Source organism: Tetrao urogallus (genome assembly GCF_951394365.1).
Source record: "Tetrao urogallus genome assembly, chromosome: 9".
NCBI lineage: Eukaryota > Metazoa > Chordata > Aves > Galliformes > Phasianidae > Tetrao > Tetrao urogallus.
In genome coordinates, this window is record NC_136822.1 from 18,145,975 (window position 1) to 18,167,158 (window position 21,184).

The window sequence follows — 21,184 nt, forward strand, 5'->3', positions numbered from 1 at the left end:
TGTGTCCCTTGTGCATATTTATAGGTTTTTAAAATTTTCAGTCTTTGTTCTTTCCTGTTTGTGTTGCACATGCCTAATTCCATTATGTAACTTAAATCTTCAGAAAATTAATACTTGAATGTGAATGAAAAAGTATCATTCAGGACAACTGTTTCAAGCAACTGCCAACAGTTGGGTGGTTTTTTGTTTGTTTTTGTTTCTTAAGTTCATTTGATATATGTACAATTCATATTTTTTTTTTTCAAAACCCCAAAAGTTCTTGATATGTATATTCACATAATATTCCTCCATATTTAAATAGTAAGAGTCTTGTAGGTTGAAAGCCAAGTAATCTTCAGTAATACCACCTACTGTAATCCATCAAAAAATAAAGTTTGTTTCATCTTGTCTGGCTATACCCTGGTTGTTGAGTGTGAATGGGGGTGGGGATGAGGATGGGGCAGAGTATTGTTCTGTCCTCCGGTAAATGTATTGAATGTGTGTAAGGGCTGAATCCCTGGTATAGTGTTGGGAATCATTGTGATGGTGTTGGGCGTCATTAAGGGAATATCATCAGGAGACCTTCTCATAGCTAGCGTGTAGTCCGGGGGACAGGCGGTCCTGAGAACCACCTCATGTGGATGGATGGACTCACATTCATGATCCAAGTCAGTGTGCTTCATTTGGAGGGACATTATCTCCTCTTCTTGTGCATGGGTGAGATCATTGGTAGTAGTACGTTGTGGGCTACATCTCCTATGAACATCATGTCTCCGCTTGTCCTTTTTGTAGTACAGTGCTGCAAAGGCCAAAATGTTCAGGAAGAGTAAAGATGCACCAACTGCAATAGTAACGCTCAATTCTGTTGAATAATCTCTTTGATCCACTGAAAATGGGCTTGGTTGCTGTTTGGGATCATCTTGTTTGGCTGTAGGAAAGGCTGAAGTAACAGAAACTGAATTTTTCCTTGTTGGTCTGAAAGTATTATCTGTTGATGGCACTTTAGTTGTGGTAGAGGTATACTGTGAAATGTCGTTAAGATTGTGCAGATGAGGTACCAGTTCCAACCAAAGGTTCACTTTATTGGCCCTATAATGTTCTTTAACTCGTGGTTTTAATCCAATGTGAAGATACAGTTGGTCTTTCTGAGAATATCTGGTCCATGCTACTTCTTCAAAACGATTTGGTTTTGTATGGATGAATTTCGTATCTTGTGGCACGGGCTGATTTGGGTCACTAAAAAAGAAAATCTCAAATTTTATACAGTATTTCAAAAGGAAACATAAAATTAGTATTTTATACTTAACATTCAAGTCTGCCTTTGGACAGAGCAGCATATTATTTCTTAAAAGGAGAGGTTTTACTAATCTCGGTTAGATACAGTATTATGCAAATGAACCACATATAATCTTTTGTTACATAGAATTCGTTACTTCTCTATTTCTACAGAATGATAGTATCACTCACACAAATCTTTTACTGCTGAGGAAAAACTGCCAGCAGTGTTGTGATGTGGGCAAATGCCTACAAGAAACCAGTGTGAGAGGCTATTAAGCTTTTTCTATTTTCATTTTAGTAACCTGAAGCACAGCGTTTCAGTTCACACACAGTATCTGTGGTCTTCTAAAGGTGAAAAGACCACAGCAGGGCGTAACTCAATGTAACACATACTGACTTAGACTCCAATGGCCAAAGGTGGAGTAGCATTTTGAGATACAACTAAAAGCAGGATTTGTGAAAATGTCAAAACCTCTCAAGTTGTTAGATGCATTAATGTAAAACATTTTTAACTACCTGCATATGTTAAACACTCAATTCATTACTTTTCTAGGGAGCCCTTAAGTGATTTTTGCGTATGTGGTGTTTAAAATATCTTCATCAGATTACTCACAAAAATATTTTTCCCTCCTTTTGCCAGAACGTGTAAGTGAACTCAATGACATTACACAGCTATGCAACCCAATTCATAATTTCTTACTCATCTGTGAATATTTCCAAGGGAGATAGTCAAGGGAAAGCACTGCTTACTTATATGCAGTGTTTGTATATAAAATTATTCATTATCTGGTACTCACCCAGTTTTTGCGAAGTTTGTCCAGTATGTCATCACTACTGCACTTAGCATGACATCATTTTTGGAGAAATTACAAGGAAATAATTCAGTAGGACCAATCATGGGGATTCCCAGTACGTAAGGAACCTCATCTCCATGGGCTGCATCTGCCCACGCAGGTACCTGATCTGTCTGGCAATGATGGTAAAAGGCATAGAAGTATGTAGGCGATCCAAAATTCGAGTGAAGATCTGCTGTGGCTACTGCTGGTGCAACCCATTGGTGATCAGTAAACAAAGCCAGCAGTGTTTTCCTTCTGGTCTCAGGATTGTGTCGATCTGCCCAGTCGGTGTACATAAATTTAATAGTTTCCCTCAATATATCTTTGCCTTCAGGGTATCCGTACAAGTTATCAACAAAATTAGAAACTGCAAAGTCAAAATCGCTAGCTGAGATGCCATCTTCACTATCCACAATGTTTTCAACAAATTTTAACCCTTCGCCTTGATTAACTCCCAGCATGATGTCGTAATTGAGGAATTCTCCTTGTTCCATCAATATCTGAGGATCATCAGGTATCACATCGCCATCAATTACTGGTCCAAAGGCTATATGGTATCTAGCTGGTTGAATGTCCTGGTCAACGAGTTCTCTATAAGGCTTCTTCTGTAGACATTCTACCAGTTCTACAGTGTCCGACATGTTGCAACCAACTTTTGTAGCCAGCATCCTGGCATATTTTGCAGGCTGAAAACTAACCGCCCAGCTGGACAGTGCTGTTCCACTTTGAGCTATTGCTCTTTGAAAAAGTCCTGTGGGGAGAAATAGTTTAAAACTACTGAAGTGACCTTGGAACAGCTATATACTTGAAAGATTCAAAGAAGTTCTTTGAAACAATAGTAAAGTGTAACAGAAAAAATACTTAAAAACAATCCTAGTAATAGATAAATACACAAGATGATGAGATCTGACTGCCATTGAGTCTACAGGTAATGTCTACAAAATCAACTCAATATGTGCAGAAACTGAAGCAAATGATTCTACCTTTGTGTAGTCCAGCTGAAGATCAGAATTTCAAAAGGAACTCAGAAAGAAAAAGAAGTAGCATTACCTTGTGTCCAGTGATGCTATTAGCATGAAAGAAACTCCTGCCTTTAAAGCACATTATAGGCTAGGGAAAAAGCCAGGAATTCTCTTCAAGCTATCATCAGCATGCATGTATACGATCATGTATTAAATAAAACTAATATACTGCTATTTTACTTTCTCCTTGGGATTAAACCTGGTTTGAGAAGTACAGTGTATTTGAAGTATATATTATAGCAAAAGTTAATGTTTTGGAGCAATGGATGAGAAGGTACTAGGCAGCTATTAAATTTACATGTGTCAGAGTCAAGATCCTTTCTTGTAAAGTGTTTTTTTAATGAACGCTTATAGTGATCACACGTGAAACATGAAAAATGTATATTTTACACTATTTAGCTTTGTAATTCAGAGATATGAGCATATGTTCAGGTATTCATTTAGGGAAGAGAGCATGAACCAGCTCTGTATATAAACTTGTAGCAAATTCCAAGGACTTCAATGCAACTAATTTGAATTTCTGCAGATTTAACTAGCATTCTGGATCAGGAATTCTACTCATAGAAATAAAAAATGTTTTAAAATTGACCTTTTCCTCTCCTCTCCATAAGCATTCTTGAGTGTGTTATGAAGTGAAGTCTCACCCCTCTTGTAGTCAATAAATCAGTTTTTTTGCTAATGACTTTAACATGGTGAAGACTCCAACCTTATTCCTCTATCTCATGTATTCCTTTCATTTTGGGCTTTTTCTCACTCCCTCTGGAAAGAAAAGTTCCATTTCTGAAAGAAATTTTGAGTATAACAAAAGACAGAAAAATTGATCTCTTATAATTCTCATTTCTAATGTTAGTACAACAGAAACTTAGATTATATGTAGGTGCTTGTGGCCTTTCTGTTGTTTTTTGTGTGTGTGTTCTTCATTTTCATGGACGTGCATCCAGTTCATCTCATTAAGCCTTTAGCGCTTACTACCGGAAGGTATTTTACACTGGATTCTACCTTTTTAAAGCTCACTACAAGTAATACAAAATGGTCCATTGCAAATGTAAGTCGTACTGATATAAGACATATATGTCAAATTAGGTTTCACTTACGTTTGTAGGTACCCAGAGTAATTCCACTGACTTTGGTCAGGAACTGACAGGAAATGACATCTGGCCTCACTTAATTTTGCTCAGGATTTATATTCTGGCCCATGTTTGATGAAGAGCTGGGTACTTCCACAAAAGAAACTAGTCCTAAGTTACTCAGCTTACTTCAGAACTTGATTTCAATAATGCAAAACACGTCATATACCTTGATAGGTAACATATTTCTATTGATTAAAAAAAATAAATACTTCTGTATTCTCTTAATTAAGTCAGAGATGCGTCTTTACAAACTGTATTTCAGTACCAGATTCTGCACATTCAGAAGTTAATAAGGATCAATTGCTATCAGGAAATATTTTACAAGTTTATGAGGAATTTTCAAATCATTTTAGACTGTATTAAAGTGAAATCCAAGACTTAAAATCAGATAGGTGTAGGGATTGAAATATGTAAACTCGAGCTTTTCCTTAAATTTACGAGAAGTCATATCCAAGATGTTATTTCCTTGCAAGAAAAGAGTAAAAAATAAGAAAGAGCTGGAGCTATAAAGCAAGTAAAAATATACCTGCATGTTTACAAGGTCAGATATTGAGCTAGTATAAATCAGTGCAAAGTCAGAGGAATTACCACAGAGGATCCAGGCATTATATTAAATGTAACAAAAAGACAAAACTGAATTTTCACAAACATGTATTTCATGATACTTCATAATCTTTCTTTCTGCATATTGCATAAATCTCTTTTTACTGCTTTATTAAATATCTCTGAAGAAGGACAGAAAGAGTAGGCTACGTATTAAAAAATGCTGCCTTAAACACGAGGGCTCACTAAGTGAATATAAACATTGAGCACTGGATTAAGTAAAAGTGGTCAAGTCCTCTGGCCGTAAAGTTCTCCTGGGAACTGAAATTAAACATCCTCCCTTCTGGTGAAAAATTCTTAAGGAAAAACTCCTCGTCTCAATCTACTTGGTAAAAAATGAATAATGCTGTGAAAAATGATTTTCATTCTGTCAGATCAGTATCTCACAGGAAGGAGAAATATATTTTTATCTGATAATGTGTATGATTATTATAGCTTACGGGCTCCAAACTGATGGCAAGAAGATTTAAATGCTCAGCAGACCATATCGCTTTGTGACTTCTGTTCAAATCTCACCAAATAAATAATAATAATTTGCGATTTGCATTTATTCATCTACATTTTCAGAGCGCTTTCTAAAGATGAGTGCTGTTCTGTCCACTTGCAGATGGGCAGCACAGAACAGCACCATTTTAAAAGGGGCTGAATGCGTCCTCTCCGCTACCAAGTGATCCTTCCAAAGGAAAATGGAGCAAAGAGAGCAACTGAATTTGCATCTTATGAAAGAGACTGGTTAACAATTTGCAAGAAAATTTGTTTGGATAATATTAGAATTTTGCAAAATATTTAAAAATTTTAAACAGCTTTTCTTATTTGAAGCTGACCAAATTATTTTAGTAATTCTCTAGTGGGAAGTCTGAAAATCTCCAAATGAAATATAATGAGTACATGTGGGTGGCATGTACTGTTTAATCCAAAATTCAATAAAGTTTTTTTGTTTTTTGTTTTTTGTTTTTTTTTTTTGCTTTTGTTGTAAAAGAAACCCTGACATTTACAACTCCATTTTACATACGTATCCTTAAACCCTCCCTCCAGACCCTTTGAACTCTTATGTTGGAAAATAATGGCACCAGAATCCTCCCAGAAATTCTGCTCCTGGCAGAATTCTGGATGTGTGTTGAATACAACAGAGTAAAATTTCCTGATAGGAGGCAAGACATGACTGCCCAGACATTTTAAATAGTGGCATATCACATGAATGCTACATTGCATCAATTAGACTAGTATTATGGTCTGGTTTTGTGTAGTCCTGTGTGGATCCAGGAGTTGGACTCCATCATCCTTTTGGGTCCCTTCCAACTTGGGATATTCTATGATTCTATGATTAAAATCAAGTAAGAGGAAAGAAGAGAAACATTCAACTTTAAGCCAAATCCTCCACATCAGAAGTTATTTCTTGTGAGTTCTGGTGAAAAAAAAAAAAAAAAAGAGATGAAGCAGGGTTTCAGATTACAGGGTAATGCTTCTTGTAAAAAGAATCCATTTCTTCCTCTCTTTTAAAATAGTTTAAAGGCCTGATCTAAAGAATCTGTCACTTTCATTGACCTCAGTGGGTTCTGTATCACAGTGCTGGGTAAATACAGCTATTTTAATCTGAGTGGAATTATTGTTTTATGACTGGCCAATCAGTCTTCCATGAAGATACGACAATATAAACCAGTGTGGGATTGTGTGCCCAGTGACAGTGTGATTTCCTTTGTAAAAGTAAACAATACGGATTTATTTGTGAAAACAGCGAGACAGAAGTAATGTGATCAATAAGCAATAGCCATGCAAATGAGAAAAAACACGTGGAACTTCGATACTAAGCTTATGGAATAAAAAGCTGGGGCCCCTCAAACAGCATGTTTTTAATTTCCTGCTGTCTGCCTCAAGTAAAGAGAAAAGGTGTTAGTTATGGAATAGGAAAGGATATAGAAGAAAATCCATTTGCAACTTGGATGCTTTGACAATTTTGGATCATGCATGCAAGACATTCAACCATTTTTTTTTTTAATTAGAAGACAGCAAGTAGAAGCTTATGCAGTTTCAGACCAAAGATTTCTGAACTAGGTACTCTTCTCCTTCACACAAAATAATAGTTTTAAGTATTTTAGTTGTTAGCCTGAAAAGAGAAACTGTGTCTTTTTAGTTTTCCTTAAATTCTGCTCCTCATGAGAAACTAAACTTGCCTTTCATGATTGTCTAAATATAGATGACCTCATCTACTGTGAGCATGACTGACTGGCTTTCCAAAAAGGACACCCTTAGGTAGGAAAGAAGAGAGACAATACTGATACACTGAGCATATGCTGTTCAGAAGTCTGCTATAAAGCATTTCAACAAAGCTCCATAGGAAAAAGAAGAAAGTGACCCAAAATTTAAACATGCACAGAAGAGCTGAGGGAGAAGGCGTTTAAGTACAGCCTTTAGAAAGTTTGCTTAATACTGAGCTGAACTCAACTGTTCTTAGAACAAAGGGAATATACAGAGCATCACATAGTACTAATGGTGGTGGCATGCAGACACCAAAATTGTCAAAATTTGCAACCTGCATAATACCTTTGGTTGAATTGCTCCAACGGTTACCTTCAGAATAATGGGATAAAGTCAACAGATTGACGCATGAACCGCCTGCACCAGATCCAAAAACAGTTATTCTTAACGGGTCACCACCAAAGAACCCAATATTTTCACTAGTCCATCGCAAAGCTTGAATTAGATCAAGGAGGCCATAGTTTCCTTTTGCTGCTTGGTCCCCAGTGCTCAAAAATCCTGTGAATGGAAATGAAAAAAAGAAAGGGTTAGAGAAGTACTCTTCTGACTAATCTTTTTGCAGTCTTCTAGGTAATACTTTAAAGGTATACGAAATTAAGCATTGTGCAATTGCATCGTTTTCCATATTCACTAGACAGCAATTTGCAATTTTGCACTCCTCCTGGAATAATTCCTTTCGTGTTCACTCTTTTGGCCATGATATATTAATGTAGGGAAAATGAAGAAACATCACAGGCTGAGTATTCATCAAAGTACTAACAGGTCACAATTTACTGCTCCCAAGGACTCTGTGCTGATTACACTAAATTAAAGAGTAAAGGTTTAGAAAACGGATGTGATGAAAGCATTTTTAACCAGTTGGTCAACTGTGCATTGTACTTCTGCAGATGCATCTGACAGCTTTGTTCCTGCTTGAAAGACAACAACTCCACTTCTTTGTATATCATGTTCAGTTAAATCACAACAATACGATCTTTATTTTCTTTTTCTTTTTATTTCTTCCATATTCTTTTCTCCCCCTAAAAATACAGCTGGTGTCACAGGACAGACTGCATTGAAAAATGAACTCAAGTCCCCAAGTTCCAGCACATAGTCATTAACCTCAATTAATTGAATCTACATTAAAAGGATAAAGACAATTTAAGCCGTTTCTGTGTTCCCTTAACATCAAGAAGATAAGAGCTCAGGGGCAATCAGGAGAGCACAGGAATTGCTTCCTTTTATTCCTACTGGAAGAAAAACAATGCAACACATCAGATGCAGGAATGACTGTTTTACACTTTACTCCCAGCAGTGCCCTGGCATTTACTATTGCCAATACTTCTGTCATTAGAGACTACTGAATAAATGGTGGACAATAAAGACTTTGGAGAGAATCACTATTGATAGAATATATTGTTTTGCTCTTGGATACTGTTAGTTGATATTTCCAATTTTCTTAAGCTTAAAAGACAAAATATTTAAATAATACCAGCATCCAGATGTAGTCCAGTGCCTCCATTTGCATATGAAACTGATTTAACTATCACTGAATCAACAATGTACTGTTTTTCAGTACATGCTTTGTAGAGAAATGCAAGCATTAGAGCAATTATTTCCACATTAGTTATGTATTAGTGAGTCTTCTACTGTAGTTAAAGTTATACTGATTTAACTCTCTTTAGAATAGACAGCCTACTCAAAAGTTCAGTTTTTTCTTAAACAAAACCACAGCATGGTTCTCAGAGGACTGTCATTGCTTCATTATGACAAGAACAACATCTTTTGAGACTTTTCTACAAAGAAATGGAGAACTGGAAACACATACATAATACAGGAATACAGCTAGGTGCATACGCACACCTATCACAGAACTACAGAATGGCCAGGGTTGGAAGGGACCTGAAGGATCATGAATCTCCAACCCCTCTCCACATGCAGGGCCACAACCTCCACATTTAATACCAGACCAGGCTGCCCAGGACCCCATCCAACCTGGCCTTGAACACCTCCAGGGACGGGGCATCCACAGCCTCTCTGGGCAGCTGTTCCAGCACCTCACCACTCTCACAGTAAAGAATTTCCCCCTGACATCCAACCTAAATCTCTCCTCCCTCAACTTAAAAACATTTCCCTTTGTCCTGCAGTTATCAACCCTTCCAAAGATGATTCCCCTCCTGTTTGTAGGCTCCCTTTAGGTACTGAAAAGCTGCAATGAGGTCACCCCGCAGCCTTCTTTTCTCCAGGCTGAACAAGACCAGCTCCCTTAGTCTGTCTTCAAAGGGGAGGTGCTCCAGTCCCCTGATCATCATCATGGCCCTCCTCTGGACCCTCTCCGACAGCTCTCTGTCTTTTCTGTACTGGGGGCTCCACATTTGGACACAGTATTTCAGATGGACACAGTATTTCTTGCTCAACAAGAGCAGAATAGAGGAGGACAATCAATATCCATATGTATTAGGAACATGCAATTTGTTACCTTGTGATTGTTCCTATTTGACTTCAAATGGCAAGCTTACATGTGGCATTATTCTTTAATTGGTATTCTTATCTAAACATTTATAGTAAGAGACCTTTGCTGTAAACTGCACTGATGGCTAATTGGCATCACTGCCTCAGTTGTGGAGCTATGGCACATTTGGGGTGAACAGTTTTGTTTGTGTAGGTCAGTCCTGATCTTTGTTACCATGGAGAGGAAACAGGAAAGTGGCATAAGGTGCCAGACCAGCAATTCTCCCACTTTCAAATCTAATGCACAGATCTAATGGGCATATTTCATTCACTGTAGCTGTTGTAAATCGCTGTTTGGATACTGGACTCTAAAATAACCGCTATTTTATGACTAAAACCCACCACACTTATTATTTAACCACATGAGAAAGGAAAGTAGCATCACTGTCATAGAAGAAAACATCACCACCTTATTCAGGGAAAACCCAGAAATGAACTCATAATTAATTCATTCTCGTTTTACTGTTACAACCCAGTACTCAATTGAGATTAATATTATGCTATTTTACTCTCTTTTTTTTACTCTCCTACGTTTATTTCCTTACATGCAACCGAAGAGGCTGGTAAGCATGCCTGCGCAAAGGACTAGCCCCAATATGCACACAGGCACTCATTCCTGTCTCCACACAAACAGTTCTTAAAGATGCAGAGAGACGATATCATCGTACCTATGACAGCAAATCCACTGAAAGCTTCCTAACTAGTCTCACTGCTGTGTCAGCCTGCTTGGAGCTGAGGGATGGCACCAGTGACTGTAATAAAATGGTGTGAATCTATGGGAACTACTGGGTCCTGTGGCTGCAGATGCTGGGAGAGCCTTCTCCATTCCTTATATAAGCACATGACTGAGGAAAATCAGTAACATATCAATTCATCAAGAAGCACAGAAGTGATTGTGCTGACTTACAGGATTACAAAAAAAAAAACAAAAAAATTGAAATAAAAGCACCAATGGGACAGGAGTGATTACCAAAATTGTGCTCTAATCAGCTCTCTGTTGATTTTTTTCCCCTATTCTGGCTTGAAGATTCGTGGGGCTCAGAAAGGGTCTGCTCTGAGCAGGGCTGCATGTTGGTATGAAAAAAAGCTGCAGAATTCTCAGTGACTCCTAGCATTTTGAAAATAGATGGCAGTGAAAGTCTTGAAGGAAAACAAATGAAAACACTCAAGATTGCTGAACAAGTTATTTTCTGTATTCTGCATAATATGCAGCAAAGCAGGCAGCAAGTAAATCTTTGCCTGGAAAAATGACAGCTGAAAATTACAGGTGAAGACGTAAGCCATCCTCTGACATTAAGTGAGTTCACATCAAACCCTGAAGCTTGATGGGAAAATAGGAAATCCTTGGGAAATCATACATAAACTTGTTTTAAAGAATTCTTTGTGGAAAGGATCTGAAAAAGAAAGCTAAGGTGGAAATTTCTCTTGCTGACAAAAGTAGAAACTTGCATTCAATTCAGGAAATGTGCCAGAAGGGGGAGCTTTCAGTTTATTAAAAAAAAAAAAAAAAAGAAAGAAAGAAAGAAAGAAAGAAAGAGAGAAAATAGAAAGAAGGAAGTATTAGTAATATTTACTTCATTCATCTATATTAGAGAAATTATGACTTGTGTCCAGAGCAATAGCTCTGATGCAAAAGAAATATTTCATGCCTCCTCAGCAAGAACCACATTGGCTGACTTCCATATCTACACAAGATTGATGATTATTGATGTTGACTTTCATGACTTGAAACATTTCTATCTCAATTTTCAGAACCATAAGAAGCCTGTTAATATCACCACCTGTTCATGCATTTTTTCTTATATGCAATAGTATCAGCATGGTCTAAAAGCATTCAAAATGCCACGAAATTGGAGATAGGACTTATAAAGCAGATGAAGTTTTTCTTTCTTTTTTCTCCCTTTTTCTTTCTTTTTCTTTTTCCCTAGCAAGGAGTGCCACGTTGCAGCTACATCCACACAGAGATACATTAAAACACAGCATCATACTCATTCTGCAGGTCTGTGGAGCAAGTGCTTACTCCTATTTAGCACTTGGACAAAACAGAGGTTCTACCAATACCTTTTATCCCTAGAGGAGATTTCAGAATGTAGTTAATACAGACACCATAAAAACCAATATCAAATCTATTCCTCCATCTGTGTCATTTCTAGGACACGATCACTACGCTGTGCAGATATTAAGGTAACAATTTTGAGTCAAAGAGGCGAACTGCCTGTGGTGGAAATGGCTTGTGCATGCATGTGTGACTGAAAGCTTGTTTGTTCAACTGCATTGGCTAATTTATTAAAATACATTATCCCTCCCTGCAAATGGTGTCTTATTAACATCCTAGGATTGTCATCTCTGCAGGAACACTATCAGATGCCATCATCTCTGACTCTTGTAAAAAAAAAAAAAAAAAAAAAAAAAGTGAAGTAAATGATTCAATATTTTAGTGATTTCAGGAAGACATTTCAAAAAAAGAAAAAAAACCCTTATTTTTGTATTACTCTCTAAAAAGGTCAGATTGGGCTAATTTTGTTCCATAATTAAGTTCTTCTACTGGAAACATTCCAATCATCAGCTGAACAATTGCTATTTTATGTTCTGAACAGACAGGTTATCTCTTCTTTTATCTCCTCTAAAGGAGCAGACGCTAATGGAATTATGGAAGTGAGGACATGGTCTTTTGTGAGTTGAGAAAGAGATTTATTAAACTCATTTGCACCATGGCTCAGCCACATGGCTGTCCGACAAATGGACAATGTGCCAGAACCAGGCCCTCTATTTTGTGTTTAAATAAATTGTAATGCTGCATAGGCTTATCTGCCCATTTAATGATTTATGCTTCCATTCAGATAAATAATTTTCTAATGCAATTCCAGTATTTTTGAAGAGTAAATAAAATAATAGAGATGGGAAGGTTTAAAGATGTTGTTAAAAACCTTAGCAGATTCAATTATATTAGGCTCTGACCTAATTTAAACATGCAAATTAATGCAGAGGAGAAGGCTAAGAGATTTTTTTCCTAGGGTAAGGGAACTACTACAGCCTGATGATGCAGCAGGAGTTGGATTGGACTGGCAGATACTGAAGTGCCATTTCCCATCGCTGAGAACCAAAGCACCTTCTGATGAGTTCTGTCCGTGGGAGTGTTCCACGGCCCAGCAACCTCTGTGCCTGCACGAAAAAAGGGCGCAGAATGCCTTGCTTTGCCTGTGAGAAAGCAGCAAATGCTACTCTAAAAATAAAACACGTGATAGGAAGTGCTCTAACATGCTGCAAGGTGGGCTGCTTTTTCTTCCTTCCTTTCTTTTTTTGTTAATTTTAAGTTTGCCCAAAGAGCCACATCATTGAAAGCAACAACATTTATGACTTAAATTGCCCGCCTGCTTAGGCAACGTGTTTCAGCAGGTTCCAGTTACAAATCCCTGTGCCTACCCTATGGTAAATGTCATCTTTTATTTTGCTAAAAGAATATGTTGCATTGTGAAAGTAAGAACGGCTCAGTGTATAGTGGAAGAATAGTAGGCATTTTGAGGGATGGCTTTATATTTCCTTTGGATTGCAGGTTCCTTGCCTAGGACTTTGGTTTGACAAGCTCTATTAATATTCAATGGTAATTGCAATCTACAGAAAATTTCAGTTGCCCTTTAGACTGTACCTACTCAGTTAGAAATGTGAGCAAGATAAGCAAATTTCAAGTAATATGGTTAAAGTTAAAGAGCACATTTGTTTTCATCTTAGACATCTCACTTGAATTTGCACCAGCTAACTAATCTGAATGAATTACGTGGGCAGCAACACTGCGAACATTAATGTATATGTGATATTCATGGAGCAGCGGATACTGCTCCTTGCTTTGCTGACCAGCCATTCCTAATATTAATAATATATTTTAGCAATGGATAAGGTGACTAAAAGGAACAGAGCATCTTGTAAGGAAGATGTAGGAGATATAAACCATTTACTGCAATGAAAATATTCCTTCATATTCATTCGCGATGCACTTTTGCTCAAGGATGAGCAACACTTCTTTTATAGATGGCTCGTATTTTGATTTTTTGTATAGAGGATACACGAACAAGTCAGAATCTTTGCAGGTGGATGCACTGCACTTTTAAACACTTAGAATACAGATGCAATTAAACTTAAAACCAAAATTATGATAAGAAGACGAAGTTCTATTGTAAAATATTTGTTAATATTAAATGTATAATGCATGTGCATTTTATCTACATATACATTTGCAAATTATACACTCTTCACCCGAGTACTAAAGTTATGTGATAGGTCACATAAATTGCTCAAAAACCTATTTATACTCTGCAAATATATTTCATATAAATAGCCTGAACTGATTTTTTCAGCCCATGACTTTGCTTTGGGATGTGTTAGGCTTCAATTTCTGCAATGATCAAGTTGTGACTAACGAAATTTAGCTGGATGTGCTATATAATAATGATCAAAGTGATGGAAGAGACCAGGAAGGGCTCTGATATGAGGTCATTAGAATTGGAAATCATCTAGAGCTGTGGATTTTTTTATTTTTTATTTTCCTAACAGAGAGAAAACGCATCCCTTCGATATGGACTGCACAGCTGACTTAGGGAAAACATCTCACAAAAGAAGATGTTTCTGTGAGCAGTTGTTTTCACTATTCCCACAACTTCAGTCACCCAACTCAACTATTTTAAATGCCCTAATTAGGATGTTACTGTAAAAACAGTACCTCAAGGCTAAGTGTATGAACAATAACGCATACTGTGAAAGCACGCTACAGCTGCAGTAACTCATACACTTATTGGGCTTTAAAGCGCTGCAGTTGTGAAGAGCTGCTTAAACATCCCAACAGCACCAACTTCTCTGGCCCGTGCTATTGCTCCAGAAGCTAGCTTTTGGAAATTCCTAGCCATTTCACTGAAGTCAACAATTTACAGAACTTAATTAGTTCTCTATTTAAGAACTCTTAACTATATCCTTTGTCCTTCGGCATTTTGAAAGCATACGTGGAGAAAAATGCATGGTGGTATAAGAACTCTGCTGTGCTTTTTCAGCATTGCTATTTTACTGCTGGGATTTTAACGCTCCTCCAAGGGGTACCAGATCTGAATTAATATTAGCAAAGTGGCCACAACCTACAAAAAGGACGGTCTTTCCTTTTGGTTTTTTGAAACAAGTTTTCAGTTTTCAGTAGTTTTCAGTTCCTTGCATCTTGCCAATTTTTTTTCCTATCCCTGAAAGATAGTTTTCCACAACCCTTACAGCAGGAAGGAAGTTGCTTAGTTATATCGTGATACTCTTGGCAAGCATGCCACAGACATTGAAGCAGTTGGAGATTTAATTCCAAGATTTCGCAGAATGCTGCAAGAAAACGTCAAAGTTTCAGTGAGGAGATTATAAATGCCTGTGAATGCTTTCAAAAGCTTAAGCTACCTCTTCTTCATGTGATCCACCGTGTTCTTGGCTTGTTTTTTTTTTTTACTGTGTGCTTGCAGTATGTTACATGAAGGCTGATGTGGGTGGTCTCTCACATTATGAGATGCTCACCTAACAACCCCATGCTTGCTGACAGGATCATGCTGTGTGGAAGGTCCACAAAGCAGCAGGGTGGCATTGGTTGTAAGGCCTCCCACTAGCTGCTTCCCAGCTGTGGCATGATGGTGCTTCTTGCCAGCAATCCCAGCCCACGTGTCAGATGGGATCAGTCAGTGGGTACAGCACGTGCCGAGCTATTCAGACACAAGGCAATGGAAAGTACAGGTCAGATGTCTATTATGGAATGGTCAGCTGCAAAGACAAGCCTTGTAGACGGAATCCTCTAAGCCTATGTGGTAGATTTGGGATTGGGGTGGGAAGTGTACACTGATCCTAGGCTCTGCAGGCAGCTCATACGCAGGGAGAGCAGATAAATGGGCATCAGCTGCCCTCTGCTTGTCAGACCCGTGCTCAAAGCAAAGCACAGCCAGTCCCAAATGATTACCAAGAGATCAGCTCTACTGTGGCTTATTATGGATGATCTTTACTGAAGAGTCATATGAAAGTCTGATAATAATCTTGGAGATACTTTAAAACAGTTGTGTAAGCAACACAGCTAGTCCACAAGAAGTGATCTTTAATACTGATTTCTGGATATGCCGTAAGAGGAAAAAAGTAAAGGAGGAGGCACGTCTAGTCTCGGGGATACAGCTGCAGAAACTCATTTTAAAGGATTTTTAGTGATATGTGCTGACACATATCGGAAAGTAGAAGTAAGCCCTAAGAACTGATGGATGACATTTGGCATAGGTGGCCATAAAAAGCAGTTGGAGTACGTTTGATCTGTCTGCTTTTTTTCTTTTAAAATAAAGGGGGAAAAGCTATATATAAATAAATATTTTTATAGTGAGAGGAGTAGTTATCTATTAATATTTCCATCTTTGAAAAAAAGAGCAATTCTGTTGCCAGCAGATAACATCTGCTTTAATGCCTTCCACAAGGGAAAATTCATACTTGTTAGTACACAGCTGAGTCATGCTTTAGGGTGATGCAACTTTTGGTTTAAAGTATTTTTAAGCTGCATACAAAATTTTCACAGGATAATGAAAAACACTGTAGTACTGAATAACACGACAGCAATGCTTATATGATTTACCTTCTTTGAGTGCTTTAACAAAAATATAAGTAAAATCAACAGCCACTAACAGACTGTATAGGCAAAGCCAAATCTTATTATAGGATAAAATGTGCAATAATAAAAACCAAACATACCGTGATCCGTTGAAATATATTTCATCAAACCACAAATGATGAGGAAAGACTATCTGAGAGAATGGAGAAGTCCACAGCCAAAGTCATCATTTGAATTTCTGACTTAGCAGAAGGAGGAGATACCCTAAGGGAGTGATTCATGGCCTCACCAAGACTTAGTGCACAGCTGTTTACTTCAAGTAGCACGATACGCAAAATTATGTAGCTCAAAGCACATTGTATTCAATATCTGTCTTCTACTTCTGCCTTTCTCCGCTACCATTTTCAACAGCAAAAACAGAAACAAGACATTAAGATATACCTGTCTGTCCTAGAGTGTGCTGTAGCTTTTAACATTAGATAATACAATCAAAGGCAGTGGCTACAGACCTGGGTAATGATTTATAGCTGAGAGTCAACAAATATTAAGATTCTTATTGTGCAAAGTTTTAAAAATCAAAACTGAGCCCATAAAGAAGTCTCCTCTCCATTTTTATTCAAGACTTGGGCAAAATGAGTTCATTCTTTTCAAAATTGCACAGATGGTACTTGAAGATCTCTCTACCCAACATATTTGAGAAATTTATGCCATATAATGAGCTGTTTAATATGTGCAGCTACTTCAAAATACAAGTAGTTCAAATTCACATTTTGAAAGCATCATTTATGTCATGCGTTTCAGCTGATCATTCCATGCCAGAAACCACTTTTACTAACTTAGGCCTGGAAATCATTTTTTGCTTTACAATGGTTGCTTTGGTTTTGTAATAGTCTATGTTTTCAGGAATGTCTCTCAGTTCTTCAGAATTTTGAATATGCATACAGATGAGAAAAAGGTTGGACTTAATCTCACCAGAAGGAAAAATTCATAGTTAAGAAATAAGAAAATCATAATTATGAGTTTCATCGAGAGGGACAGCACCATAATTTCTTATACTTCTTCACAGTGTTGAGATGTGTGATGAGGGTCCAATCAACGTTAATATGTATTCTACAAGTTGATGAAAGGGAAGTCAGAAATCTTCACGTAAAACTGCATATGCAAATCACTAGTTAGAAACCCCGCAGTTATTTGAAAGTGCAATCTTTCAATCAGAACACAGAAATTATGGTGCTAATTTACTGTGAACTCAAATCTCCTTATTTGAAAATAAATAGAAAAGATTAACCATCAGACCAATTTACTGAGAACTGCATTCAGAATGCCATCACTTGCATTTTTAGAACTGGAGACTATCTAAAAATAAGTCATGGTTCAGAAGATTCAGGAGAGTCTTATGAGCACAGTAATACAGGTAGCAGTCATATCAGACCATCACAGGAATGCCTTCTTGCTTTTGAATATGCGAGTTGAACAACATATGAGACTTAAACAATCAAAATTTGACTTCTGTAATCTGAACAGTGCAGACAGTGCTAAACACAAATGTACTTTATGACTACATTAGCCACCACAGAAGGCTTTGAGAGGTGTGTGGCAAAAACAAGTTGCAAACAATGATCTTCATACATGAACCTGTGCTATCCAGATAACCACGCTACTTTCATTGCTGTTAACTCCAGAAGCACTCATATATACCTGAACAGACACATCAGATCTAATTTTTTTTTCTAAATATCTATCAGTGGTGGTAAAACGTGAAGTAAATAAGAACTGACTGGAATCACCATATGCCTGTTCCTTTCTCACAAGGGCATCCTGCCTCTCTGAGCACAGGTTTTGCATTCTGCTGTGTCTGAATTTCCTATTCCATAGGGTAAGATGCTTTATTTCTTCACAATGATTTTGTTGTGCTGCAACACACATTTTGTGAATTAGAGGCAGGGAATTGAAGACAAGTCAAGAATAGAATAAGGTAGCTGCCATAGGGATGGAAACTGCCATTTAAAAAAACAACAGAAAGACCGCTATTAAACTATTTTCCGCAACTGAATTCTGAGGGATTTGGTCACCTCTGATTGCACATCTGTTAAACATCACATTAGGATATTGAAGATGTGTATTAAAATACATACATACAAATCCTGAGTATGTCTTCAGAGCAGTCTCACAGAACACCTGGTCACACATATAGCCCCTAAATTTTCTAGCGAGAGTTTAAGTAAACACCAGATGTCAAATAATCTTCTTTAGTTCAAGGAAAGGAAAGGAAAAGAGACTAAAATCCACCCAAAGTTAATTGAGGCTAAAATCACTGCAGCTCCATCTATTGCAATTTCACATTGGTGCACTTCAATTAAGGCATAATAAGAGTGTGGAGTAATTTACACTCATAGATTAGATGTCGTCTGTGAAAAATCACCAGTTCACTCAAAGTAGGCTTCTGGAGCACCACGAGCACAAACGTTGTAGGACTGAGTTATGCTCTTCAGTTAGCACCTTGACAGCACAAAAGGAAAGCCTAAATTCCTTCGTTTAAAGGTATTAGTAAGAAATACTTTGTATATGTGGGCACACACAGATGCTATCAGCATGCTGGTCTTCATACTTCACTAAATAATTTCAGTTAATAAGAAAGTGCTGCCACAAAAATGCTTGCACGGTTTCCGGTAGCGATCTCAAATGTTTCAGTTCCCGAAAGGCAATATTTTTACACTGTTATGTACAATTAGAGAATCTTTGAAAGACTTCCAGCCTCAAGTAAATGCACACCTCATATTTTACATATGATGCTGCACTCTTTCAGTCTGCAATATCGAATGCATTGCTACTATGTCATCTGAAAATAAACATATACACGAATCAGGCTCACTGCAATTCTAATTCTAAGTAATTCTAGGGAAGTGAAGACAATCCAAAGCAAGTGGGCACACAATTCTATGTACTTCATCTTTTGAGATATGCAGAAGTATGACTTCAGTAGCTACATTCATTCATACATCAATGCACAGCACCGACAAAAAATCTAACCTAAGTAATACTTAATGAGTAGCATGGAGTAATTGATGTTTCAGATAACTATGTATATGAGGTGACTGGAAGCTGAAGTAAGATTCTGGAAAAATTTGAAAAGAAAAACGTGTGCACATACGGCATCCAGCTCTCAATAACTGAGATTGCTCTACATTTAAAGATTTCAGCAACAAAGTTAGCAGCAACAGTGTCCAGCTGAGGTAAATATACTGTTAGAGATGCTAACTTTGCATTTACTGCTCCTATATTTGGTCCACAGTAGGAAACCAGGTCTGCGATACTGCCTTGCTGGGGAGCATCAGAGAAGAGCCTCATCTGGCATGGCTAGTTTCAGCTTTTTGCCACAAGATTGAAACCTGGAAAATACCAAAGTGAGGAAAATAAAAACCAACCAAGCAAAAAAAAAAAAAAAAAAAAAAAAAAAAAAAAAAAAAAAAAAAATCCACAAAGCAAACCTAAAGTATTTTGTGCTTCAATCAAGTATTTTAAGATCTAAAACTTTTTTTTTTTTTTTTTTTTTTTGAAAGCTAGTCTGCAATTATGAAGTAATATTTTGGTACAGTACAATTACATAGTCTTTGAGTAGGAGGACTCCTTTATGTGGAGGGTAAAATATTTCACTTATTCACATTTAGATGGAATTAAAGTAGAAAAACCCACCTGCAGCCAATCTGAGAGAAGGAAAAGGAGTCTGGGGTCACAGAGAACAAATTCTCAGCCCTGATCAAGAGGCAAATTTGTACAGGAAAACAGTGCTCAAAAGATGACAAAACGACAAGTACTACGATGGGCAATGAAGAAATGTTATGGCAGAGTGACCTGTTCAGAGGGTTTTCTATTTTGCCATTAATAAGCATTTCAGTACAATTCTTGTGGCCTTCTACAAAGTGCACTACTTTCCACATACTCACATTAAGTGAAACAGTGCTAATTTCTTTTTAACAGTTAATCAATACTATTGGTTCTAAAGGGACTTTTTAGCTTCAGATGAGATGGTGTAAAACATCATCTGTGTTAATTTTCACCAAAACAGATGGTGCATGAATTAAACTTCGTAGCCTCTTAAACTTCCATTCTCACTAGATTCCTTTTGGGATTATTAGTGTTTATTTCATAACTTCTATTCTCCACTTAAATAGCTGAAAACACCCTGCATTATTGTTTAGGAAGATATACTCAATGGGAGTGAAATCACAGAATTTGGGCTCTCAAGGGATGTATAGAAACCTTGTATATGCCACGTTTTTTTCCATGGTCAGTACAGTGATATCTGTGCTATTTGCAATAGGAAAAATTTTCCTACCAGGCCAAGTAGTACTATTTGCTATGGTAAACAAATAAAGCCAGGATTTGGCTACTAAACCTTACTCGTGTACATCTCTTGAGGGAAAGGGTTAGGAGCTCTTAGGGCTGAATACCGCCTCATCTGAAAACAAAGACTGCAGACGGTAACGACAGGTGACTTCTGCTGCTTCTCATTCTGTCAATAGCTCAAAACCTAATCCCAGACCAGGGCTGAACTATGTCAGAGAGATCAAAGCAGGATATTCAAGGCAGAGGAAAGGAATGAGCATATGGAAAATAAGCTACAGTTACGAAGGTGAAGTGGCATTAAAAGAGAGTTAGTCAAAACAACCTGAGTCACAGTTTCTTGCAGGTCTGGGAAAGAACAGATTTTTGCCCATGCTGTTGCAGCACCTCAATCTTCAAAGGTTCGAGAAACCCACGGCACCCACTGAGAGGATCCCTTGTTCTGGAACTGCTGCACTTCCAAAGCAGCATGCCTTATTCCTCCCCTCCATGCCATGCTTTTCTGTATGTCTCACAGCCAAACCTGAGCCTGGGGGTCTACTCCATTTCAGCTGTATCTGCTTATTTTAGGGTTAATGGAACAAAATACAGATGGTCAACTAGCTGTTCTTTTTTCCTATGGCATTTACTGAATTACTCTGGACCTAGAATGGT

At 37.5% G+C, this 21,184-nt stretch overlaps 1 protein-coding gene across 5 annotated transcripts in view; it reads right to left on the reverse strand.

Annotated features, from left to right (window-relative positions):
- Positions 1-392: 392 nt before the first annotated feature.
- Positions 393-21,184, reverse strand: part of NLGN1 (neuroligin 1) — a gene marked incomplete at both ends in the record, with an annotated part of 275,186 nt that continues 254,394 nt past the window's right edge. For 3 of the 5 annotated variants that reach the window (XM_079539490.1, XM_079539488.1, XM_079539487.1), the window contains 3 exons: positions 393-1,215; positions 2,055-2,844; positions 7,390-7,602. In XM_079539490.1, coding sequence (XP_079395616.1) covers positions 393-1,215; positions 2,055-2,844; positions 7,390-7,602 — 1,826 coding nt within the window. The remainder of the gene's footprint in view (positions 1,216-2,054; positions 2,845-7,389; positions 7,603-21,184) is intronic. The other 2 variants (XM_079539489.1, XM_079539491.1) reach the window with 1 other exon arrangement.